The sequence below is a fragment of the Arvicola amphibius genome, chromosome 8, assembly GCF_903992535.2.
Source record: "Arvicola amphibius chromosome 8, mArvAmp1.2, whole genome shotgun sequence".
In the NCBI taxonomy this organism is placed as follows: Eukaryota; Metazoa; Chordata; class Mammalia; order Rodentia; family Cricetidae; genus Arvicola; species Arvicola amphibius.
Genome location: NC_052054.1, coordinates 38,770,872 through 38,798,190, shown reverse-complemented (window position 1 = coordinate 38,798,190; position 27,319 = coordinate 38,770,872). Strand labels below are relative to the sequence as shown.

Sequence of the window (27,319 nt, the reverse complement as noted above, 5' to 3'; positions counted from 1 at the left end):
TCATTCGTGGTGAGGAATTTTATTTCAGTTCATTTTAATCACGTGGATGTGGGACCATGTATTTGTGACTGTATACCTTTAAGGTTTGAATGGGCACTACTATGTGTAAATAACACTTCACTGCCATTCACAACAAAGGAAGGCGCAACAGATATCCTCCACGTTAGACAATTTCAGTGCCCGCATCCATAAATTCATAGTCACGAAGAAGGCTCCTTTCTGGTGGCTTCTTAGGTGTCAGTAGCAGAATAGAAACTCTGATAACTTTCTCACAGGATCCTCACTGGTGAATGTTGATTCAGCAGTATGGCGTTGAAGGTGTGCTTGCCCTTTGAGGAGGCATTGTAAAGTTAAGCTAGCCTTTGGTAAGAAAATTTCTTTTCTTTCTTACCAAACAACTGGAAAGCTGGCTCAAGAGACGCTTGAACTGACAGCAGTCAAAGTGTTTGTATTTAGCACCTTCGAGATTTACTCTGTGCTTCAGCATGGGAGATTTTCATAAAACTAAATTGATTTTCAAAATGTCCCACTTGTTTATGAATGCCTGAGTAGTCTCTAGACAGCAAACCATCCTTGGCTAACCAGTTCTCTCCTCTTTCAGTAACAGAGACTCATATTTTATTGAGATCTGGTCTTATTTGTTCTTGGAGAAAGTATTTCAAATAATAGCCTTAACTAGTTTCCCAAACCATTGATATCCTTATCCTTTTAGTCACTACGCTGATTAATTTTTTTTTTGTCATCTTGACATAGGTTTAGGTCTTCTGTGGAAAAGGAACCTCAGTTGAGAAAATTGCCCATCAGATTTAGCTGTAGAACATTGTCTTCAATGATGTTGAGTGGACCCAGTCTCCTGTGGGCAATGCTATCCCTGGGCAGGTGGTCCTAGGCTGAGCAAGCCATGAGAAGCAAGCCAGTAAACAGTGTTCCTACATGGCCTCTGCCTCAAGTCCTGCTGCCAGAGTCCTTCCTTGAGTTCCTGCCCTTATTTCTCTTTATGGTGGACTGTGGTTGGGATATGTGAGCCAAGTAACCCCTTTCCTCCCCAGGTTCCTTCCTTTTGGTCATGGTGTTTATCACAGCAACAGAAAACATTCTGTATATTTCATAATAACCTAATGCTGTTTTTCTTGCACAGATCCAGTGTCCCACTTGCCAATTCATCTGGTGTTTTAAGTGCCACGCTCCTTGGCATGAAGGTGTTAACTGCAAGGAGTACAAAAAAGGAGACAAGTTATTGCGTCACTGGGCCAGCGAAATTGAGCACGGGCAGAGAAATGCCCAGAAGTGTCCAAAGTGCAAGGTGAGATAACCCTTAGCAGAAAAGTAAAAGAAAGTGACCTTGCATGTAGCTGAGCAACATTGACAGTATGAAAGTGTAGCGTATTCACAATTGCCTACTCAGGTACGAAGAAGACTTCGCTGTTTCATTTGTATGTCAAACTGAACATGTGTGTGCACATAATGTCTATTTCTGTCATTAGCATTTTAGTTCAAATCTTACGAAAGCTACTAACAAATATTGGTCTAATACACAGAGACCCTTATTTTTTGCTTTTCTGGTAAGATGCATGCATATGTAGGTGCCGCTATGAAGACAATAGGAAAGTTTATTTCGCTTGCTGACATACTGCAGTCCCTGTACCAGGTGCAGACTGAGAACCTGGTCCTCTGTACTTCTCTTGCTGCTGTGCCTGTCACTGCTTTACATGCCTGTCATTACTTTGTGTTGACCTTTTTGTCTTTTTTTTGTAAATCTGTCAAGGACAAAGCTAGTACTAATGTCAGGAATTGGTGGTTTCTGAGTCCTGTTTTTCCATTTTCTCTTGACAGTCATTCATGCCTTCAAGAGTTAGCATGCCTTTGAGCTGGGACCTAGATGTTGAAAACCAGCTCTGCAGTAATCAAGAAAGATTGTCCTCTAGAGAGGTCAGCAAAGCATTCTAATTGAAAATAGACTGGATGCTACATGATTCACATCTGTTGGAATCTAACATTTTTATTCTGAGGTTTACTTTAGAAAGGTGTGTGTGTGTGTGTGTGTGTGTGTGTGTGTAAGTGTTTGTACTTCTGCCATGCATGGCTTATATATTTGAACAAATTTACTTTGAACAACCATATTGGGCCCAATTTTTTTCAAGAATAAGCTTTCTTGAGACCTAGAACTAGATAAATGAAGTTTAAGATATTAGAAAAAAATTAAAATTAATAATGGTGAACCCAAATTATAGTAAAAGTGTTTTATAAGTTAATGTATTAGTGAGCATGTCATGTTTTGCTGTACTAAATTCACATTTTATTTTCTGCATAAAGAAAGTAAATAGTGTAGTGTGAAATTGATGCTGAATTCTCAGTGACCAGAAGGTTGTGAGAAAATTTCTTTCTGTGGTATTCAGGCTGGCCTGGAACTCTTGGCCTCAAGAGATCCTCATGCCTCAACCTCCTCAGTAGCTGTACCTACAGGTCAGCTTGACTTAATTCTTGGAAGTGGTCCTTGGTGATTTGTTAAGATATCCTTCCTTTTCCCTGCCCTGGAGAACAGAACAGTTTTACCTCTGTGCTGCACTGATTGCTCTGTGCTCAGTAGTCTGTGTCACGCTGTAGAGCAAGCAAATGAGGCAGTTGGCCTTTCTCCCACCTGCCACTTCATTCTGAGCTATTTCTCAGTTTGAAACCCAATCCAGGCCAGCAGGAGTTAAGGAGTGTTATTAACTCTTTCTACTGAAGAGTACACTTCACATCTCTTTAACTGGCTGTAAAAACAATTTCCATTTAGTCTGGTTCTCAAACTGTACCCTGGATGAGTGGCCATGAGTGGGGGATTTCTGGATGAACAGAAGCAATTCAGAAAAAATCCCGCTTTTATGGCATCAGTGTCTTAACCTAACAACAAATGGAAGTTGAAAGAAAAAGCAGCCAGTGTGTTTATGGAGGGCCCTAACAACTTCAGTAGTTTCTACAAATACAGATAAATAGCTAAGAGAAAGTGCTGGCAGCCCATTTAGGGTAGCAGTTAAAGGTAAAGAGTCTTTCAAAAGAGTTACCCTATGAGTAGTAGCCCAAAAGAAAGAGCCATAGAACCGTCCACAAGACTGCATTGGAGCAATCATTTGCAGGTGCAGTCCACATCCATAAAATGTAAGTCATATTTTATGGCTTGTTTGGATTGCAAGCATTCATTTTCTTCCAGGCATGACTTTAAAGCTCTACATTTTCTGATCTTTTTCTGTTTGGTCTTTGAAGTAACTTACTCTTTCCCCTGCAAGGAAACATTTCTTCTAGTAGAAACTGAGAAGGCAGATTCAGTGAGTTAATATTTTGCATGCTAAGACCTCTTTCACAAATCATGCATGAAAGTTTACAGATACGAAAAAGGAAGATTGAAGTTTCCAAAATTTTTGAAGATCTCCACACACAATGCTTCCAAGTGCACAATTGTCAGTTTATTTGCATGTAAATATTATCATTATTTGTAACAAAATACATTGGAATTTTGTTTTGACCAAACTTATTTATATTTTGCATTCTTTTATCATTGTGTTTTAAGTTAATTTCATAGTATTAATTGTAGTTTGTATCCTTAAATGTTTGTTTATAAGTGCATAAGACTTGATAGGAATTTGGTATGAGCAGGAAAGTACTTACCCAGCATCCCACAGTACTACCACATTCGCTGTTGATAAATCCCTGTTTCTCTGAAGCCTGTGCCCATCTTAAATTATTTCTATAAAGGTTTTAAGGGTAGCATCGTGACTACTTCATGTCATCAGTTTTTTTTTATTTAACCACTCAAATGTCTCTGATGTTAATAAATTGTTTTCTGAACATTTCTGTTAACTGTGTCATCTCTGTTTAAATGTCCTTCCGCAGCTGTTTGGTTTAGTTTACTGTTTCACTGTTTCCCAGACACATTTGCTTCTAAGGTAAAGCATCACTTACCATCCAGAAGTTTGATGTAAAAATTTAATGTGTCTGTTTTTTCCTTACCTTGAACCTTTTGATGTATCAATATTTTAAGTTTTCAGTTTAATCCAACCATAATTTATTTAGTGTTTATTATGAATTAGAACTTAAAATGATTTCTCTCCCACTTTTCTCTCCAAATGGCTCTATTGTATTTACTTAATAATTCTGCCCTATCAATTAATTTGTAATTCTTACTAAGCAAATGTTAAATCATAATACTTAGTAGTGTCTTTCTTGGTGTCTCCAATCTTATTGCTAAGGTGCTAGAAAAATTCTATAATAAAACTGGTGAGTTTCAAATGATTGTGCCTAAGTAAAATGCATCATTCAGGCAGCATTAGCATGTGGTCACCCTTGTGTGCACCAGTATTTTAACTAAAACAGCTCATTCCTCTCCTTCATTTACCAGTGGCTCTTCTCCACAGTGAGATGCCTTTGCCTCACGTGGAAAGCGTAGTTTCATACATGGCATGGTACTTCGACTTATGTAAGCAAATGAAAACTAGTATTTATAATTTAATTTTGGGGCTAGCAAGATGGCTCAGTGAGTAAATGCACTGGCCGCCAAAACTGACCACCTGAGTGCAGTCTGTAAAACACATATGATAGAAGGAAAAATCTGACTCCCGCATATTGTGGTCCAGCCTCCATAAATGTGCTATGGCATGTATGTAGACATGGCATGCATACACACATAGGCATACACAAATAAATAAAATATAATATGAAAAAAAGTATAATTGAATTTGACAGGTATTAAAAATAGTGTTTAAAGCTCTTTACTATCATTTATGATCAGAATGTTTACTCATAACTGCAATTATTTTGTATTGAAGTAAACACAGAAAAACAGTTCCAGAGATTGAGTTATTTTTATGAAACTATAATAACACTTTATTAAGATGGATTTTGTTTAACTAATTTGAATATCATTACCTCGTTTTGATTAATTTATTTTTATGTATATATGTGAGTACATTCATGAATTTATGTACACCAAATGCAAACAGTAGCTCACAGAGTCAAACAGGTCTTTCACTTGTTTGATTAGAGTTACCTCAAAATACTTTATGTGATTTGTGGCTATTGTAAATGGTGATGTTTCTCTGATTTCTTTTTCAGCTCATTTACCATTTATATATAAGAAGGCTTACTGGGTTTTTTTTTTTTTTTTTTTTTAGTTAATATTGTATCCTTCTACACACTAAAGATGCTTATGAGTTTTAGGAGTTCCCTGGTAGAATTGTTTTAGTCACTTATGTATACTATCAGCAAATAGCGAAAGTTTGACTTCTCCTATTTGCACCCCCTTAATCTCCTTTTGTTGTCTTATTACTCTAGCTAGAACTTTGAGTACTATATTGAATAGACATGAAGAGAGTGAACAGTCTTGTCTTATCCCTGATTTCAGTAGGATCACTTTGCATTTTTCTCCATTTAGTTTAATGTTGGCTGTTGGCTTACTGTATACTGCCTTTCCTATGTTTAGGTGTGTTTCTTACATGCCTGGTCTCTCCAAGACCTTTATAATGAAGAAGTGTTCAATTCTGTCAAAGGCTTTTTCAGCATCCAATGAGATGATCATGTGTTATTTTTTTCTTTCAGTCTGTTCATATGGTATATTACATTGACAGATTTTCGTATGCTGAGCCATCCCTGCTTCTCTGGGATGAATCCAACTTGGTCATGGTGGATGGTTTTTCTGATGTTTTTTGGATTTGGTTTGCCAGTAATTTTGCATTGAAGTTCATGAAGGAGATTGATCTATAATTCTCTAAGTTGTGGCTTTCTTTGGTTTGGGTGTCAGGGTAACTGTAGCCTTGTAAAAAGAATTTGGCAATGTTCCTTTTGTTTTGATTGTGTGGAACAATTTGAGGAGTATTGGTATTAGCTCTTCATTGAAGTTCTGGCAGAATTTTGTCCCAAAACCATCTGGCCCTGAACTTTTTTTGGTTGGGAGGCTTTTGATGACTGTTTCTATTTCCATTGGGGTTATATGTCTATTCAATTTGTTTATTTGGTCTTGTTTAATTTTGATATGTGGTATTTATCCAGAAAATTGTCCATTTCCTTTAAATTTTCCAATTTAACCTGATGATTCTCTGGATTTCCTCAGTGTCTGTTGTTATGTCCCCCTTTTTATCAGTAGTTTGTTAATTTGGATATTCTCACTTTGCCTTTTGGTTAAGTTGGATAAAGGTTTGTCTATCTTGTTGATTTTCTTGAAGAACCAACTATTTGCATCATTGATTCCTTGTAGCACACACAGGCATGCACAAATAAGCCAAAACACTAATGGATCATGCTAAATTCTAGTATGCAGTCTTTACTTCTTCTTTTATGCTGTTAGTGCATTAATGATCATAGCAGTACTGTCTAACATACGCTGACACAGTCATCCCACAGCAGCCTGTCAAGTGCTGAGATTATGGGCATGTGCTGTCATACCCAACCAGGACTGTATTTTTATGACAAAAAAAAACTAAACAAAAACACATGCTTACACTTTGGAGATTAAGTATATAATGCAAATATACAGTATATTTATTTCTTAATTCTTAGGTTGCTCTAATTATAAAATAGAAACAAGTGACACTATTTTTAATGTAAGAACTTACACCTTTAGTATGTAAATATATATTACAACATTAAAAGGAATAGTAAGTAGATGTATATACATATATTAATATTTAATGAAGTTTGAAATGAAAACATCATCAATATATGTCCTTTATATGTAACAGTTTTAAATGAAGGCAAAAAGGTGTTTGAATATGTAAAAACATGTTTATGTGCGTAATGCATACGTGTGCATGTATAATCAATTTCCTCAGTTGCACAATGGTAGTGTAAGTTAAAAATATGCTATATGAAAACTATATAAATGTCTTTGTGTTCCTATATAAAATAGTTAGGGTTTAAGTTCAGATATTATGATTAGATTTCATTTCTGTGAATATCTAATGCATTTGAAAATTATATGCCAAGAGTTTAGTTCTTCCACTTCCAGGAGAGCCCAAGGCAGCATCAACCTCATTTGTGATAGCCAGAAATCTCCCGCCAAATAAAACAAGAATTCTGAACTCTCTAAAAGGGGATGAAAGGGCCTATTGAGAGTCACGTATAGATTATGGCACTTCTGGAAAGGGTGGAGTCTCGTGATCCATTTAGGCAGAGCTGTGTGAGTACAATGCTAGAGGCCCAACCATTATTTGAATATTGATGCAGCTATTTTTTCTAAAGGATCTAGAGCTCTCAGATAGCTCGGTTTTAAGCCTTCCTTTCTGTTTCTGTGGCAACTTCAACTCAGAATTTAAAATAAAATGGAACATGTAGTTAAGTGAGATAGCATGTACTCAACATGTGTGAGCCCCAGGCTCCATCTCTAGCACCAAGGGAAAAAAAGAGAAGAGAAGGAAAGCTAAGTTAGAAGAAATGGGGGAAGAGGAAAAGAGAGAGGGGGTGACTTGTACTTTAATAGGATTTTACAGAATGTTGTAGCCGAGTTTGTGGTGAGAAAACACCTCCTGGGGAAACTAAGCAAAGTAGCTGAGAACTTTTACTGCATGAAGGGTTTCCAAGAGAGAGTGAGACCTCAGTGCAGGGACAGAAGATGTTCCATGTGGGAGCCACAAAGGCTTGGTGGTTCCTTTAGTGTAAAGCTCTGAAAGTGGTGGCAAGATGGTGCTGTAGAAGTGAACAAGTACCCAGACTTTGCCTACCACATTAAGGAACTTGATCTTATTGTTTCGTCTAGGAGCCATTAAATGGATTTGAGCAAGAGTTAAGTGGTATCAAGTTTATATTTTAGATTGCTGTTGGCATTTTGAAAGGAGGTGTAAATAGTTATAAAGAGATGATGGTATAAGCTTAGGATAGTTGTCAAGGCTGAGAACACAAGATCAGACAGATTAGCAGGAGCTATATCTCTATGACCTTGATGATTTGTTCCATGCAGGAAGTTTGGAAGAGGCTAACCAAGATGCCCAGTAGATGTTTAGCTGTGTGCCTAGCAGGATGAGGACGCTATAAACTGAGTTGTGTATTGGAGACAAGATACAGTTTTATCTTATTATTGCTAGAATAAAGCACTCGAGAACGAAGGTGACTTGAGTTCTGCTTATTTGGCTTGAAAATGACTAGCTTATGTGTATTACTGATGAATAGTTGTGGATCTAAAGGCTAAAGGCCAGGCCCACAGATAAGCTAAAGAAGCCATATGTAGTGGAAGAAAACTAAAACCAATGATTTATATGTGGAGGAAGTCACCCAAAGAAAATGTACGAAGTATTGGAAGTACGAATGGAGTTAGGTCTAGTTGAAGAAGTAGCAAACTAAGACAGATCAGAGGAGAGTGGAAAATAGAGGTCATTGAAAGAAAGAAGAGCACATCAAAAGCCAGGAAGGAGGTAGTGATCAGGTGATGGAATGGTGCCAGGTGATACAAGAAGAAAGCCATTTTAAAACAAGTTCATTGGGCTTGACAATTGAGTGATCATGGATAACACCCATTTGTCTTTTTCAAGTCCTGTTGAAAACATGTTTGAAGAAATGTACAAGCCCTCTAATAAAAATAATGAAAAGTTATACAGAAAGCTATAGAGGCGGCTCAACATCTGCTTGCAATCCCAAGGACCAGAGTTCACATCTCAACAACCTTGTAACAACACCACATACTTCTGTCACTCCAGCTCTCGACTTAGAGATTGCTGAAGCTAGCTGGCTTCCAGCTATGAAATGAAAGCTGTGGGTTTAGATGGAGACCTTGACTCAAAGGAACTGGTAGACAATAGAAGAGGACACAGATCTGCCCTGTGGGCTCATTCACAGAAATGTATGCCCTGCAGACAATACAAACACAATAAATAGATGAATAGAAATAAGTACATGATCTAAACCAATGCAGAGTTTATTACCTCATGCTTAAGCAGAGAGGTGCAGATAATTCGCGTTCCCAGATACAGAATAGCAGTGCTGTACTGAGGCCATCAGAGATCCAGTGTGTGAGCTCTGCACATCCCTGGAACTCCACTTAGCTAGTAAACTGCTGCTTGCCTTCCATTTCTTAAATTAAATGTCACTTCACACACACACACACACACACACACACACACACACACCTCTTCCTAGCCTGTCCACCAGATCAAGTTCCTCCATTAAGTGTTCTTCCCATCCATGCTTCATCTGCTTCATAGAATTGTTTACAGTTTAGGAGATATACTTTTGTACAATTGATTGACATCTGTCTGTACTTTACATTATATACTCCTTTCTAGCAGGAGCCACCTAAGATCTTTATCAGCAAACAAGTTATTGACTATTGGACAAAAGAATAAGTAAAAGACAACTGGATGTTTCTGGAACATGGGTCATGGTTAGCGAGAAAGAACTGAAATGTCAATCAGATGAACAAGGAATTCAGAGTATTAGAAACAAAAAATAAAAAATGAGAATCATCTAGACTACCATGGGAAATCGATAGATGCTCAGGGTGTTCAGAGCAGAGGATAAGGGTTGACAATGAATATGAAGGAGACTAAACTGAACTCCGAGCCTTCTGAGGACATGGGGACCTGGGCCCAGGGGAGTTGTGGTAAAGGAGGAAGAAAGAAGTATGGAGCAAATTTGTAGCAAAGTTCTACATGTGGATTGGAAATTGGATACTATTTTATGCCTGCTTCAAAGACTTCCTTTTCTTCATTAACTAACTGTAGTACAGAAGTGTACATAAAACTTTCTGTAACAAAAACTAAAAACAAATCCATAGGAAACAATTGAAATTATCAAAGTGTAGTAAGGAGGTCGCTTATGTGTTCCTTGCTGCCTAGGAGCGAAATAATCACACAGAAACTATATTAATTAAATCACTTCTTGGCCTATTAGCTCTAACTTCTTTGGGGGAGGGTTGTGATTTGTAGGCTGGCTTTCTTTGTTTTATGTTTAAAAACCACCTATGAGTGAGTACATGTGATAATTGTCATTCTGTTTCTGGGTTACCTTACTCAAAATAATGTTTTCTAGCTCCATCCATTTTCCTGCAAAATTCAAGATGTCATTAATTTTTTTCTGCTGTGTAGTACTCCATTGTGTAAATGTACCACATTTTCCTTACCCATTTTTCAGTCAATGGGCATTTAGGTTGTTTCCAAGTTCTGGCTATGACAAACAAAGCTGCTATGAACTGAGCACATGTTCTTGTGGCACAATTGAACACCCTTTGGATATATACCCAAAAGTGTTATTACTGGTTCTTGAGGAAGGTTGTTTCCTAATTTTCTGAGAAATCGCCACACTGACATCCAAAGGGGTTGTACCAGCTAGCATTCCCACAAACAATGCAGAAGTGTTCCCTTTTCCCCACAACCTCTCCAACATAAGTCATCAGTGTTTTTGATCTTGGCCATTCTTACAGGTATAAGATGAAATCTCAGAGTTGCTTTGACCTGAATTTCTCTGATGACTAAGGATGTTGAACATTTCCTTAAGTGTCTTTCAGCCATTTTAGATTACTCTGTTGAGAGTTCTCTTTTTAGGTCTGTACTCTATTTTTTTTATTGGATTATGTGATCTTTTGGTATCCAATTTCTTGAGTTCTTTGTATATTTTGGAGATCAGACCTCTGTTTGATGTGGGGTTAGTGAAGATCGTTTTCCATTCTGTAGGCTGTTGTTTTTGTCTTGTTGACTGTGTCCTTTGCTTTACAGAGCTTTTCAGTTTCAGGGGGTCCCATTTATTGTTTCTCTTAGTGTTTGTGCTACTCAGTGTTTGTTGGTTATATTTAGGAAGTAGTCTCCTGTGCCAATGCGTTCAAGTGTACTTCCCACTTTCTCTTCTATGAGGTTCAGTGTGGCTGGCTTTATATTGAGGTCTTTGATTCATTTGGACTTGAGTTTTGTGCATGGTGATAGATATGGGTCTATTTTCATTCTTCTATATATTGATATCCAATTTTGCCAGCACCACTTGTTAAATATGCTTTCTTTTTTCCATTTAATATTTTTTGCTTCTTTGTTAGAAATCAGGTGTTCAAAGATGTGTGGATTATTATCTGGGTCTTCTATTCAGTTCCATTGGTCCTCCTGTCTGTTCTTATGCCATTACCAGGCTATTTTCAGTATTGTAGCTCTGTAGTAGAGTTTGAAGTCAGGGATTGTGATTCCTCCAGAAGTTCTTTTATTGTACAGGATTGTTTTGGCTATCCTGGGTTTTTTGCTTTTTCATATGAAGTTGAGTACCAGTTTTGAGGTCTTTGATGAATTTTGCTGGGATTTTGATGGGCATTGCTTTTACATCTTAATTTAACTCATTTCCATTATTTTATATTTTACCATGAGGTTCATGGCCTACTAGCAAGGCTCCACATACTAGCGTATCTGTCTTTGGTGGCAGCTCCATGGCTTCTCTCTGACTCAGCTTCCTTTCTCCCAGCATTCAGTTAACCAATGGTATTCACAGCATACAGAGGGAAATCCCACATCACCTTAAAAAGCTAACGTTTTTATAGAAGATACCAAATAATCATAAAATCAACATTTTATTTAGATTTAAGAACATGCTTGACAGTACTGCTAATTGCCTGTCAACAAAAAGCTCTTAACTCCATCCATGATATTGTCTGTTGACTCCCTGATGGCAACTACAGATGCATTTTATTTGTTTATTCTGTCTTTTATTTTACATTGCTTTTTAAAGTGGGATCTTACTATGTGACCCAGGCTGTCTTTGGGCCTCAGGTTCCCAAGTGCTCAATTACAGGGGTATACTACTACTTAGCTGCTGTGGAAATTCCTTCAGCCAATAGCCTTTAAGATACCAGCCCACTTGGGTGTGGTCTCTTATACCATAAATGTAGCCATAAAGCTTGTGTGCTCTCTCTTGGCTGCTGGATTTGGTTCATGTTCTCTGTTCGTGCAGAAGACTGTGATCTGTGAGACTACCCCGAATAAAGAACTCTTCATTATTTTCAATTCTGAGCTAGTGTGGGATTATTTTATAGTGTCTATCTTCATCTGTTGCTCACGTGAATCCCAACTCCACACCTACCTGTTTAGGCTCAAAAGGTCCACAGCCCAGAAAGTTTCCCATCCTCTCCTGTCTGGCTTGATTTCACCTATTAAGCAGTATTTTTGCCAAAACCCCGCCACAGCCAAATAACCATGCCGTAAATTGGCAATTTCCCAGTCTCATGCACGCTCCCCAACTTCTTCCCACCCCACGCCCACCCAGCTTTCTCTGCTACACCATGCCTTAGGAAGCTTTCTGTTTGTGTTCCCTGCTTGCAAGCTCTGGGTTCCTTGATATTCTGGCCACCAAAAAACTCTCTCTGTGTATGGAATTGATTTAATTGCTCTTAATTTGTCAAGCAAAGCATATTTGTCAGTATTTAAGCAGGCGCCAAAGTGGAGCCAAGTGGAACTGTTCACACCACCACCAGTTCCATCTTTTGCCACGTGGTTGCAACCATGACACCTGCTGGCCAGTGAAAATTTTTACACCTACAATTTTTACTGAAATCTCATAACGGAAGTAACTTTATCTGATTAATAATAAATCAATAAATTTAAAAGATATGATTGCAGTCAATATTACCATCCAGTAATTTAATAACCTTTTTGCTTATACTATGGATGGTATTCTGCAAGGCTTATATGGTTTTCCTGATACATCCATTTATTGGCTATTGGGACTTAGCTTTGTTTTTAATATTATATCCTTAATGTAATGGTTTGATAACAGAATCAAGACTCAGGCACTTTTAAAAGTGATACAGTCTTTATAAACTAATAATGAACACATAGCTGACAGAATTAATACCATCAAAGACCAAAAGTTAGCTAAAAAAATTAATATCATTGAAAAGGATAACATTAATTAGACAGACAATTCAATCCATCTCAAAGGGTACTGAGAAATCATCTGAAAGGATTCATAGTGTTGAATTTGACAATCAGAATTGCTAAAAAGTTATGATACTTTAGCAGATCTCTCCAGGAAGGCAATCTCCATATCCAGGAATGAGAAGTTATTCTTAATGGAAAAACTTCATACCTTGAAATCATATGTACAGAATTAAGGACCAGAGGCTAAATGACTCAATGAAAGCACTAGGATTATATGCAGATCAAGAAATTCAAGCTTTATAAAAGACAGTAGTAAAAAAGATTTGAAACGATTGAGCTGAGAGAAGGTACAGGGACTGGATTTAACATCACCAGTACATGTCAGAGTTGACTTACCCAGGGTTTTAGCTTCCTACCCTGTAATCACCTCTGACAAACCATCAAGTTCTACTTGGATCCTTCCCTGCATTGTACGTGACACACTAATAGCTAAAGCCCGTACATACTATTCTGATGTAAATAAATCAGAAAAGGCAGGTTACAAATCAAAGGATTAAGTAAGGTGGAACAAACCCCAACATATGCTATTCTTATGTTAGTAAGGGATTTTAAAGAACCTTTCAATGTAGTTACTGATTTGCAATATGCAAAAGAGTTGTTTTGCATATTGAAACCGCTTCACAGTGGAAACTAGGAGATGTGCTATGTTGGTGAAGGGGTTTTGCTCTTGTTTCCCCAGGAGATGAAAAGGTATGAATACCATCATTAATAAAGATTTTATTTGAAAAAGAGAAAGCTATTAATAAAGAGAATTGATAGTTCATCCACAGATGTTACAATCATATAGGTGGTGAGGAAATCTCATAAGGGTTGGGACAGGGATCTGTTCTTGTCTTTGCAGGAATTACTCATCTTCAAAAATCAAGAGACCCTGGAAATTAAATGCCTAAAGAAGAAGAGATAAGTATCCAGAAAGGATCACCAAACAAAGAGAAATATAACTTATGAGGACAGGTCATCTGCAGGGTAAAATTTTATTACCTGAACATGAATATATCACTACGTAAAAATCAAAGCTGGCTTTGAAGTTGGACAATGGCTATCCTTCTCTAAATCCAAGTATGTTATTTAAGGAGAACTTCAGAGTTTCTGTCTCATGTCAGGAGCCATCTGGTATGGGACAGAAAGAAGAAAGAATTTAGGAAAAACTTTACTTTTTCCATACCTGTGTTTGTCTCTATTATACCTTTTATTGAATATATGTCTATATGAATAATGTTTAAGTTTTCCATAATGAACAATAAATTTTCCTGCAATAATCTCTGAAGTTTCTAGGAAGAAGATGGGGCCCCACAACAATGATTCCACCTGGTTGATATGACATCATGATGCTGATAGTGCTACTTTAAGATTGTTTTTGGCTACCAACTGCTCAAAACTGGTTAGCTGAAATGGTGTACCTTCTGACAACGTTCTGGCCAGAACTTCAAATAAGAACTTCACAAAAACCCTTCCAAATATTTAGAAACTATTTGCAATTATATCAGACAGTAATCTTGAAACTTAACCATCATTTAGTTTTGCAGGATCCCATAGTAAGAACATCGCCCCCATGACAGCTGGAAGCAGTTTTAGAAGATGACATCCCCTCTCCCAACAAAGTTTACCCTCAGGGTTAGGGACATCAATTAGGGGCTGATTATAACTGACATAGGGTTGGGAGTTGAGGTGCAAATTATGTAGGCTCAGGGATCTTTAAAAAAAAGAAGGGGAATTGGATGGGATAAAAGTAAATTAGTATGTGCATACTCATACTAATAATAATAGTGAATACTTGTGAGCTATTTATAGACAATTTACATTGATACAGATTCTTGTATATTGATACAAATTCAAATTATATTTATTATATTAAATATGCTCCTATTTCTGTTTACAATATTTGTACATCCAGGCAAAGTTATTTTGTCATATTGTATGCATGCATGCTTTTACCTCTGCTTAAGAAATTTTATATATTGATACAATTTTAGGATATATTTATCATATTGCCCTATACATTTATACCTCTGATCAATATACATTGTTTACATTTTGAGGTTATTGTCCTCATTTGCTGCACAGTTGTTTAAAGATTGTTTAATATTCTAATATGAGGCCTTCCTCTTTAAGCTATATAGGTAGTAAGGTAGTAAGAACTATAGGTCAATAGTCATACATGGTTTGTCATGCCTGTAGTTAGACTAATCAAGTTCTTTGGATACATAGAGATTGTATTTTGTATAGATAGGTAATCTTCAACCACTTCAAAGAACTTTAAAACATGGCATTTAAATAACTTAGGTTTCTGTTGACATGAGACACAGTTGCTCCTAGCAGTACCCATCTATTCCTGAGAAAATGTTGTGTACTGAAGACACTCTATTTGTAGCATGCTTTCTTCTTGGCAAAACAGACCTTTGGGCAAAGAACTGCCCATGCCTTGACCACTGACAAAAGACTGTCAAACCTTGCCAAGATAGGGTAAGACAGTTCTGAAAATTTTCCTTCCTCTGAAAATGGTTTGTCATTTACTCTAGGCCTTAGCCAAAGTTTGTTGCTCCAACATTGTAAATGAGAATTTGGGTGATTGCCCAGGTAGCCACTGTTGGCAGAGGCTTCTTGTTTATTTCCTAGCCTCCTAGACCCAAAATAACCACACAGAAACTGTATTAATTAAAACACTGCTTGGCCAATCACTTAAGCATATTGCTAGCTAGCTCTTATATCTTAAATTAACCTGTTTCTATTATTTTATGTTTTACCACTAGGCTCATAACTTACCGGTACCAGTGGCACAGGCATCTTTCTCATATGGCAGCTACATGGTGTCTGCCTCACTGTATTTTGCCCTTCTATAGGCCCAAGGCAGATTCTTTATTAACCAGTGGTATTTACAACATACAAAGGGGTTTTCATGATAACTTATAGCCATCCAAGTGGTTAGTTTGTTTTTAGGAGAGCTATAGCAATATATATATTTATGTAAATATAATACTAACCTCTGTCTTAAAGTTAGGTTTTTAAAATAAAAATAACATTGTTATCAAACTATACCGTGTAAATATATATATTTTACAGGACTTTACTTAGCATGTTGGTTTAGTATTATCTTGAATGTGAGGAGTTCAGAATTCCAAGTTGCTTATTAGCAATGTCCGTTATGAATGCCTCCTGCTGACATGAGGCTGCAATGTGCTAGTTTATTTCTAGAGTTACAAAATAATAAAATGTGTTTATATGATTGCATTCGTCACTTTTTACGTCATTGGGATCAAAATAGCTGATAGAAATTTTCATAATTTGTTTCTGTTCATGCTTGTGGAGTTTAGTTTGTCATAGTTGGGTGGCATGGCAGAGTGGCTTTATCCAAAGCAGCTGAAGCAGGAGGCCAAGACTATTCACACCAGTGCTATTCATGCCAGGAAGCAGAGAGTGGACGGGAACCAATGTTTGAAGTGTAACCATCAAAGGCCTTCCCCTAGTGACCTACCTCTTCCAGTGAGGTTCCACGTCCCCAACATTCTATAGTCGAAATACCTTTCAGAGGTCAGGTCATGAGTGAGAGTGATGGCCCCACAGCACAGATAGAAGACTTAGGAGAAGCAGTCCTTGTACATTGCTTTGAGCACAGCAGTTGTAAAGAAATCAAGTCCTCTCCTTTTGTGAGTCACCCCTGCCATCTGTTCTCTGGAAAAGTATGAACTGTTAACCTCCATTTCTGTGTAGCACAGAGGCCAAAAGTTGCCAGTAGATGCTGAGTGTTTAGCAGTTGATTTCAAACATGCTTTCTCCTAGTGTCTGGACAACTTGAAAGACAGAGATGGTTCAGGAGTGCTTTGGCCCATGTTATTGTTTTGTTTTTTTAATTTGTTTTGTTTTTGAGACAAGGTCTCACGTAGTTCAAGTTATCCTTGAAATCTCTTCATGTGATGGAGAATGGCCTTGAACTTCTGATTCTCCTGCCTCCCTGTCCTCTTATGGCTGGCTTTACAGGCATAGTCCACAATACTCAGTTTATGAGGCCCTATGTGCTAAATCTGAGGCTATGTACTGTATTCCCACCCTTGGTGTGAGTTATTTCTTAGTGCCACCTTCAGGCTGCATGGCTATGATCCCATAAGTACTGGCAAAAAGGCCCAAAAAGAGGGTTCACTAGACCAGTTACTAGCATAGCCCTCTCTTAGGCCTTTTGTCCCAGTTTTTTTTACAGTTTGCTAAAGTCCCTTAGATAACTGATAGAGCGCACAAAGCCTGTGTCCACTGCTATCGGAGCAGCCTATGTAAAGAGATAACCGGCTAGCTCTAATAGGGTCAGGTGACCAGTAGCAGGAATCAACAACTGTGGTGATTTAGTAGCTAGCGATCCTGGAACATAATGTGTCCTTGACTGCGTACGAACTCTGTGTACCTAAGGAAAAGGAGTAGCAAGTGAAATACTGAAAGCTGTAGGCTGTGGTCATGACTTACCTAATGAGTCAGACAACAATCCTGGCAGATTTGACACATGTGTTTAACTATAAAGTTCCTACGTATGTTAAAATAGTCACCAGCAAGTCCCAAAGCAACATTACAAGCTTATAATGGTAAAAATAATATCAGGAATATTGTAAATATAAATATGATTATAAACAAATTGAAGACTTCAGGAATGCCACAGAAGACTTTTCATTTGGTCCAAATGGTTTTGTAATATTTGACATTTTACTTTTTAAAGACATTAATTCCATTTTCTTCTCTTTATCCCTTTATCCAGATCCATATCCAGAGAACGGAAGGATGTGACCATATGACTTGTTCACAGTGTAACACTAATTTCTGTTATCGATGTGGAGAGAGATACCGCCAGCTCCGGTTTTTTGGAGACCACACATCAAACCTCAGTATATTTGGATGCAAATATCGCTACCTCCCAGAGAGACCTCATTTAAGAAGATTAGTTCGAGGGTCAGTCTGTGGTGAGTAGTATCACACACGCTTGCTCTTGGGTATCTTTCTTAGGACATAAGAAGCTGGGGTAGAAGTGTCCCAGCCTTGAGAATTCTCAGTGCTTGCTGTGTGCCAAGGATTTTAGTAGGACCAAAAGCTAGGAAGAGAATCACTCCTTTTGTGATCAAAATTGAAAAGTTAAGTTTGTTAATATGACACTCTTTCGTGACCAGCACTTCTGAAACACTGAATGAGAGCCAATTGGTGACAAGGAAAATGACATATTTATTTTTATATGGACATTTACAGGTGTTTTAAACACATGGGTGCTCAATTGATTCATTAAATAAGCATCATACAGCACAAAACAATGATGAAAAAAATATACACACATCCCAGAGCCAATAATAGCATTGTATAATACCTATAGAAATGATATTGTCATGTATCTTTGTTGTTAGTAATCAACAAGTAATCATAGAATGGCATGAGTATGAAGGCTCCCATAAGCCCAAGTCTAGGTACCCAGGTGTAACTGCTTTGTGAATAGTCTTTAACCCTCTCTTCACCAAACACACAGCCCTGTGCTCACACACATGCACAAAGCAAATAGAAATGTCATTCGTATCAAATCACCCTGGCCCCATGCCCTGCCTTGGTTTATACAATTCTGTCCTCGTCTGCCCTCTTGCATTAGCTCCCGACCCCTGAGCCATGTGTCCACTATGAGGTTTCTTCCTCTTCCGAAAAAGGAGTGGTACATTGAGTACTTTTCAAAATTTTTAATTGCATGTATTTGTTTACTCTGTATATGTATTCACTGCCATTCATGTGTATTTGCCAAGGCATGCATATGGGCTTTAGAGCCCACGTGTGGAAATTAGATTTCTCTTTCTACCATGAGGGTTGCAGGGATCAAATGCAGGGTGTTATGGTGGCAGTAAGCACCTTTACCACCTGAGCCATCCTGTGGGCTTCCAAAATTTGAAGTTTTAAATTATATCATTTTTAAAAATAATTCTTTAACTTATCTTCTCAAAGCAAACAATTAGTATGAGCAAGAACAATGAAGTTGTCTCCAAAAGTTCTTTTGAAAAATACTCAGTTTAGATAAAAGAAAGAGATAGATAGATAGATGACTCAGCAGTTAACAGCTCCTTCAGAGGCTCTGGGCTCAGCTTACAGCAGCCACAGACCTGGGTTGAACTAGAACTGTCTGTAATTCCAGTTCCAAAGCCTCCTATTTTTTTAAAGGAAAGAAACAGTAGCAGGCATGGTGATGCACACCTGTAATCCCAGCACAGTGGAGATGGAGGCAGGATGACCAAGAGTTCAAGGCCTGATTGGACTACATAGAGAATTAGAGGCCAGTGTGAGTTGAACTATGTAGCAAGACTGTCTCAATTCTTTTTTAAGCATACAGAAAGAAACTGAAAACAGGAGTAAAGAGTTCACATTAAAAATATTCACTATCTGGGGCTGGAGAGATGGCTCAGAGGTTAAGAGCACTGGCTGCTCTTCCAGAGGTCCTGAGTTCAATTCCCAGCAACCACATGGTGGCTCACCACCATCTATGAGATCTGGTGCCCTTTTCTGGCAGGCAGGCATACATGCAGACAGAACATTATATACATAAATAAATAAATAAATTTTTTTAAAAATTCACTGTCAGAAAAATGAAATTATAAAATGAGTTACTTTGAATTATTGATTAGTATACAATTGTCATTAATATTCAGAGCTGAACTTTTATAGCCTACAAAATACATTGAAAATTTACAACAGTTATTAAAAAAACTATAAAACTCTCATGGAATGATAATGCACACAGAAAAATCTAGCATTCTGGAAGCTGAAGCAGGAGGACCATGAGTTCAAGACCAACCTGATCTATATAACCAGACCTTGTTTGAAAAGAATGGGTAGACTTCTGGGCAATGGTGGCACACACCTTTAATCCCAGCACTCGAGAGGCAGAGGCAGGTGGATGTCTGAGTTTGAGATCATCCTGGTCTACAGAGTGAGGTCTAGGATAGCCAGAACTACACAGAAAAACGGGAGGGGAGGTGGTAAGGAGTGAAAGAGGAAGGAAAGGAAGTTAATAGGATAGTAATGTGGACATTTTAAACTACGTAGTGAAGCCTGATCTTAGGAGGTTAAGGCATTGAGATTGAAAGTTCAAGTACAATAAAAGCTACTTAAAGACCCTATTTCAAAAGAATAAACAAACCAGTAAATCTAGATAGACAATCAGTGGTTACTGTGTTAACAGATTGATAACACTTTAATATTTAATTTAATATTTAAACAAAATATAGTTATGGATGTGAAAGAATATATTTTACAACTGAAAATCATGTTTTTAAGACAATTGTCATTGGCCCTGGAGTAAGAGAAAGCATGCTTACTCCAGTCAAGGCAAGCTAAGACATAAACTTAAGTGTGTCCTACACTGTCAGGTTATTCCTCCTAAAGGGCAGGTGTAGCACGCCTGCTTGGATTCTTCCATGTTTGGGTGGGAAAAGGCACTGCTCTTACTTGACAGTCGGCTCTGCTGCTAAGATGAAAATGTCTTGGTGGTTACTTTAAGAGGAATTACAAATAAAAAGACTGAGCCACGTGTAGGGGTTTGGGAAAGAAAAGCAGTCTCTTAAAGTAACCTGGATACTGAATTCTACAGTCTTTGACACAGCCCTGCAGGAGGACAGGCAGTTGGCCAGTGACATTTAGTACTGTTTAACTAGCTTTGTCCCTGGTACAGAGTAAAAGAAGAGCTCCAGACTGGGCATTGTGTTAAACTGACACAAGATTTATATATAAATTTACTAGATCTATATTAAATGTAAAGAGCAATTTCTTAGAATTTTCACTTCAGGGGGTAAAACTTAATCATTCTCATGTAGTTTAATATATCAGAAATTCTTTATTATGTAATTCTATGCCTGAAGTTTTGGTTGGCACATAGCAAATATTCAATTTGTTAATATTGTCAAATATAAATATTTTATAGGGAAAAAAAGAAAAAAAATTTACTAGATCGTAAATGGTATTCAGTAAAACATATTGTTAAATTTGATATTTAAAATTGTGTTTTTCCATATCTAGTCATCTAATTCCAAAAACTATTTTCAATGAATTAAAAAGTTAATTTTTTTCTTGCCAAACTCCCGACAAGTGACAGTTGATCTTTTTTCATGTACTGATTGCTCACTACACATGACTTGTAGAAGGCGTCGCTGTGTGAGTCTCCAGTGGCTATGCAGTTCTACTGCAGTCTTCCGATTCCTCTCACACTCATTGTGGCGGTTAGTCTGTAGAATTGTATCACATGTTCAAAGGTTGCAGCCTGGTGACAAGACATAAGCAACCGTGCTGGTTTTGTCCATCTCAGTGCCTTTCAAAGTCAAAAGGATTCCACTGGTGCCTTCTGGACTGCAGTGACATGTGACAATAGTGGTGATTATCACAGATCAGTTATTCATTCCAAAGAGCAGTCGGCTGGTGCTGCCAAGTGTGGCCTCCCTCCCAGCACCAGCCTCCTTACAAGTGCTTCCTTTCAGAATTCGCTACAATGATTCACTTGAGAGACTTCTAACACAGCATTTATTCAATGGTCGTTTTCTCTAGCACTTGTCTGGAGGTATCCCATTTGGAGGTCACTCTATCAGATGGACTTAGGATTTCCCCTTTTACTCAACAAGTAAACAAAGCATCTTTCTTAGACATGGGCCTGGGCAGACACCGTCTGTGGTCCCTACCAGCTCTCCAACTGTTGAAGGAATGGAGGGCTGTGTCCCGCCACCCAGCTAGCTTTACCCAAAATAATTACACGGAAACTGTATTCTTTTAAAACACTGCCTGGCCCATAGTTTCAGCCTCTTATTGTCTAATTCTCACATCTTCCTTTAACCCATATTTAGTAATCTGTGTAGCACCACGAGGTGTGGCTTACCAGGAGAGATCTTAGCCTGCGTCCATCTTGGAGAGGAGAAGCATGGAGACTCACTATGGCGACTGCCTGAAGCGTCTCCCCCCTCCTGCTACCCAGCATTCTGTTCTGTCTACTCCACCTACCTAATTTTCTGTTCTCTTAAAGGGCCAAGGCAGTTTTCTTTATTAATTAACCAATGAAAGTAACATAGACAGATAACTCTCCTCCATCATTTCCCCTTTTTCTGTTTAAACAAAAAAGAAAGGCTTCAACTTTAACATAGCAAAATTACATATAACAAAACAGTTATCAAGCAAGTATTACAGTTACAATATTTAGATCTATTTTATCTTTTATCATAACTAAGGAAAGCTATAGCTATCTATTTATTCTTCAACTCCATCAAAGACTCCAGAAGGATATAATATTACCTAAGTAAACAAGTCATATGCAACTTTCAAATTCTAGAAATGACAGAGACAACTCGCTGCCTGGACAGTCACCCAAAGTTCTTCTGTACCGTTGGGGCATCCATCTTCAGCCTACAGGCCCATAAGTATCCAGCAGACATTTCCATGAAGCAGGAAATTCCAAAGACAGTTCAGTCACTTTCTGCTGTGTCCTGCAGAACGTCTCGCAGACTCTTTAATGAATCAGGAACCCCAAAAGGCCATCTCACCTTTAGGCAAGTTCAGCAGTCCTCTTTCTGTGGGTTCCTTGTGTCCAGTTTATGCAACAGTCCAGGCAAGAGCAATTTCTTGCCCAAATGGCTAACAAACTCCATAAGTAGCCTCTTCGATGCCCATCTTCCTCTCAAAGTAGATTGGTGCTGCCAGGAGCAGACGTGTCTCATTGTCATGAAAAACCCTAAGTTATTAAAACATTAAATGCCATATTCTGCAGTCTTTGAAAGATATGAAGAATGCCTATCTGAATATATCTATGCACATCTAGAAAATCTAACTGACATGACTACAAGTTTGACTATTGAAAGATATGAAGAATGCCTATTTAACTAAAGTATATCTCTATATATCTAGAAAATCTAACATGACTACAAGCTTGACTATTATCAATGATTATCCATTAACAACCTATATTTCCTAATTATACATTACAGTTTTTAAAATGAACTACACAATCAAAATAGCTTAATCAAGATCAGAAATACATATACATATAACAAATTGACCTTAAAATCCATACCATTGCAAATTATTCATCTCTATATCACATCCCCCTTTAAATGTAAAAGAACATTTATAAACAATATTTGGGAAAATGGGCACAGTTATTTCTCTCCAAACTGCTTCCTGCTGAATGGGGGCGCTGTTATTTAGGTCTTTCATGGTATAACCTGTGTGCCAGGGTCATCTCAGTCAGCAGTTGAGTGAAGTAATTTTCTGAAGGTTTTCACAGCAACTTGTCAGGAGGGCGTGGTCTATCAAACCATATTGGGATAGAAGCAATCCACAGGGTGTCATCCTCTGTGAAAACAAAAGAAGACCCTCTTTTCCAAAGCATCATGTTCTTAGATCCAAATTCTGAAGTCATGGTAGTTAAGATGTCCATTCTGGTCTAGCCTGGCAGCCCATATAATGAAATGTCTCTCTGTATTTAGCTCCTTTACAGTCAAAAATTTCAAAGAAAACACAATAAAATACATAATCCAGACTCTCTGTGAATTTTCCATTTTTACGTGGCTTATTTTTACTCTGTCACTTACTTTATTATGTCTCTTTAAAGACTTTACCCTTTTTTAAGGCATTAACTTTATTTTCTATATTTTTTTCTTCTCTCTCTCTCAAGCCTACATACATTCATCCAACACTGTGACCCATTTAAAAGTCTTTTATGTCTGAATCTGTCCTATTGTGAATCTGTAATTTTTTTACTGTCCAGAAACATGTTTGATTTGCGCCTTTAAATCGCTAAGCGCTTAAGACTCTAAGCTGTGACATTCCTGGGTCAAAAACAGATACTGTGAGCTTGCCCTGCCCAGTCCAACATGGTGGAGCTGCTTGTGACTGAATCAGTTGCACTTCTGGGCTGCAGAGTGGTGAGCTGTTCTGGATGTTGGCTCCACCTCTCTCCAATTTCAAAATGGAGGATGTACCATTTTCTAGTAGCTCTGGGGCCGCCAGGTAGGAGCCGCATTCAGCACTTTAATTCTGAGACTGAGCGTGCAGCACAGAAACTCTTTTCATCCAAGTTACAGCCAAATCTGGCGCAGAGCACCCGCAGTCTGAAAACATCTCTCTGTATGGTGGCAGAAATCCGCCATGTTCTCCTGCTCGCCTAAGCCTGATTCCGCCTTCTGCCCATGTGCAGGCAGGGAGCAGGGAGCCATTGGCCCGGTCTCAGAGCACTCTCCTTCTGATCCCGAGCGGGCACACAAACATCCAGTCCATAAAAGCCACTGAAATGCTTTATAGCCAGAGTTTGCAGTGGCGGCACAGCACCAGGAAGCCGCGTTTTAAAATGACTCAGCTTTTTCTCTGCCGCTATTGCTGAAACAGGAAATCTCTCTATAGCACATCCTAGCAAACAGCAAAAAGCTGTGTTAAACTCTCTCTCTCCTTTATTTAAAGCCCTCTCAGGTTTTTAAGTGGACTTAGTCCATCACGTTGGGTGCCAATTTGTTGAAAGGAACGGAGGGCAGTGTCCCGCCGGGAACAGGCACCCATAGGTGCGGACAGGGTAGGGCGCAGCCTGTGTCCACAAAGCCCCAGGTGCACTGTTTTCCTGTCCTTTTTCCGAAAGCAACAGGCTGGGGGGGGGGGGGGGGACGGGACGGGACATCCTTGCATTCAGGAGGTGACACAGCTGACATTTGAACCCGAGCCTGCCCGACTCCAGTTTTTCAGCCAAAATAGAGACCAGGGTTTCCCACCCGCGCCCTCGTACGGAGCGGGAACCAGGGACGAAGTGCAGGCGGAGGAGGCGGCGCGTGGGGCTAGGGTCCAGTCGCCTGCGGTGTAGCCGCTGCAGCTGGTGGTCATGGGAGCCAGAGGCCGTCGCAGCCGCTACTCCAACGTTGTGAGCTCAATAGGTTGTCCACTGCGCGCTGGACTATGCTACTCCTTCCTTAAGCTTTCAACATTTTGAACATTGAAGGTAGAAGAAATCTAAAGGAAAAGTACAAAGAAAAATTGTGCCAGTATAAAGGATTGTAATCTTTTTGGTTGTAAAGACTAAATGACTTATAGATGTTTGGCATATGCTCAGGGCTCTGTAGCACTGTGAACTTAAACTTCAATGATGGGTTACATTTATCATTAATTGTTATTGCACTTCTTTAAAGAATTACTGTAAATGCTTGGGAAATCAGATTCGAGACTCATTAAGTTATTTTGGTTTTGTTTTCCAGCTGGAAAGCTCTTCATTGCGCCTCTCATCCTGGTTTTGGGATTGGCACTAGGGGCCATAGCAGTTGTAATCGGTAAGAAACACGCAACATATCTGAGATTAGACTTCTCCCGCGGCAGTGGAGGCAATAGAGCGTGTGTATTATGGTGTGAGTCCGTGAGTGAGCTTCGTTTCTTCTCTGTGCCTTGCTTTAAATGGTCATGCAGCATGGGGTGTTTAAGGTGGGAGGAACATGTTTCCAACAGGACGTGTTTATCAGAATCTTTAATAGATGAACATGCATGTTAAAGGAGTAGTTCTCTGACTTAGCATGACGTAGACTAGCCTGGAGAGCTGATGAAAACACACATTGCTAGATCCTACCCTCAGTTTCTAACACGGTGTGGTGACTAGGTCCCCGGATTTATGTTTCCAAAAGGCTCTCAGATGCTGCTGATGCTGTTAGCCCAAAGGCCACACTTTGGGAAGCAATGCTTTAGAAATTTCAACTTAAATGTTCTGGATAAAAGCTATTTTGATCATTATTCCATATATAAAGTGGAATGCCTTTGCTGAACTAAATGGTTTTCCACAGGTAAATTTTTTTTTATAGGTAACGAATGTGTGGAACAGATAGAATTATGAAGTGTCTCACATTCAAGCCGTCGCAGTCATTGGGACTTTATACAGAGATGTCACTATCTCAAACAGAGGGAATCACATCTCATTAGGATCTCAAAATTGTTAGAACGGGAACCACACACATGTTCTTGAATAAAATGTTACACTGACCAACAATGAAATGTGACTGTCACAGAGTACAAATGACAGGACTGACTGTAACAATAAAGACATCAGCATAAAGCTGGATGGCTTGCTAGGAAATACTGTTTCTTATTGGAACTGCCATGACTGAGGGTGACAAAGGGGACAGAGAACTACAGAGATAGAACAAAGCCTTATAAAAACACTTCCCACAGTATTTTTATGTTTGTGAAATTTCAATAATATCTGTTGTAAATAGTTTGCACGTGAGTAAAATTGGGAAATTTCACATATACCTCCCCACACATACACACATACACCCCTCAGCGTTTCCTCCCTAATTACCTTTATCCTTTTTAATCCCTAGGTTTATTTGTCTTTCCTATATATTGCCTTTGTAAAAAACAGAGAAAGCGATCACGGACAGGTATGCACTGGTAATCCACAGAGGATTTCACATGACATCAGCCGGTACCAGGGGGAGCTGTGCAGGATGGTCCACCGTCTGTGAGTCGGATCCTTGAGAACACCTAGAGGAACTTCTGCCGTCTGTCTCCTGTGGTTCTCTGCAGGCCACAGTGCCTCTAGCTACGGTGCACTCCCAACATGGTATCCTGTCCTTTCCCTAAACAAATTGCTGCTTTTTAAAATATGGTCACTTTCGTTAATTATAGACATTTGTATAGTAACTCTGACCTTTGTGGTTCTTGGAAGAAGATATTTTGAGAACAGGGTATCCTCAGATGTGTTTTGAGGGCACCTCACAAGAGTGTGATTTGGACTGTCTGAACCCTGTGCTTCCCTCCAGGCTGTCTGTGAGACTTGGTTTGCATAGCTTGACGTCCTGTCTGTCTCAACAAAGCCACTTTGCAGAAGATAAATCACCAAGTGCACCTGTTGTCATCTGTAACCCAAGTGGTATCATTCTTTCGTTCGTTGGATACTGTATTTGCTTTAAAAAAAAAAATCTCGGTACCCAGAAGGGACTTAATGAAACTAAATTAATGAGAAGAACCGTGAGTTACTGGTGCGTATGTGTAAGGATGTGAATGTGTGTATATAAACACGTATTAAACCAGGCTCCATAACCATGTGCTTGTCCATTTCCATGTCTGTCTTCAGAGAACCATTCAGCTGTGATGGTTCCTTTTGTGGGCCTAACTTGGTAGTGTACTGAATTAAAGCCAGTGTCAACAACAGGTTATTTCCATAGTAGCCCTGTCTGTTTCTTGCTCTTCCTATGGTCACATACAGAGACTTCTGCGATATCACTCCAAGATGTACCAAACTTTATAAACTGACAAAACGGAAGGGGTGGTTTTAGAAAGTCCACATGTGTCTGACGCTTGATCTCTTTTGGATTCCTTGGACTTGGCATACCTTATCTTGTCAATAAAGCCCTCCTGGGATAACTTAATTAAAAAAAAAAATTTTTTTTTTTTTGCTTTAAAGAAAACTGCTTAAATTTTTAAGCCCCAATTCTGCTCATTATTTAATTACC

At 38.6% G+C, this 27,319-nt stretch overlaps 1 protein-coding gene across 2 annotated transcripts in view; it reads left to right on the top strand.

Annotated features, from left to right (window-relative positions):
* Rnf217 (ring finger protein 217) overlaps nucleotides 1-27,026 on the top strand; it is a 111,915-nt gene extending 84,889 nt beyond the window's left edge. Inside the window, exons 3-6 of one of the 2 annotated variants that reach the window (XM_038338416.2) lie at nucleotides 1,139-1,303; nucleotides 17,602-17,803; nucleotides 25,076-25,147; nucleotides 26,186-27,026. In XM_038338416.2, the coding sequence (XP_038194344.1) occupies nucleotides 1,139-1,303; nucleotides 17,602-17,803; nucleotides 25,076-25,147; nucleotides 26,186-26,259 (513 nt within the window). In that variant the 3' untranslated portion in view covers nucleotides 26,260-27,026. Of the gene's footprint in view, nucleotides 1-1,138; nucleotides 1,304-13,707; nucleotides 13,926-17,601; nucleotides 17,804-25,075; nucleotides 25,148-26,185 lie in introns of those variants that run through there. The other variant, XR_005286456.2, reaches the window with a different exon arrangement.
* Nucleotides 27,027-27,319: the final 293 nt, after the last annotated feature.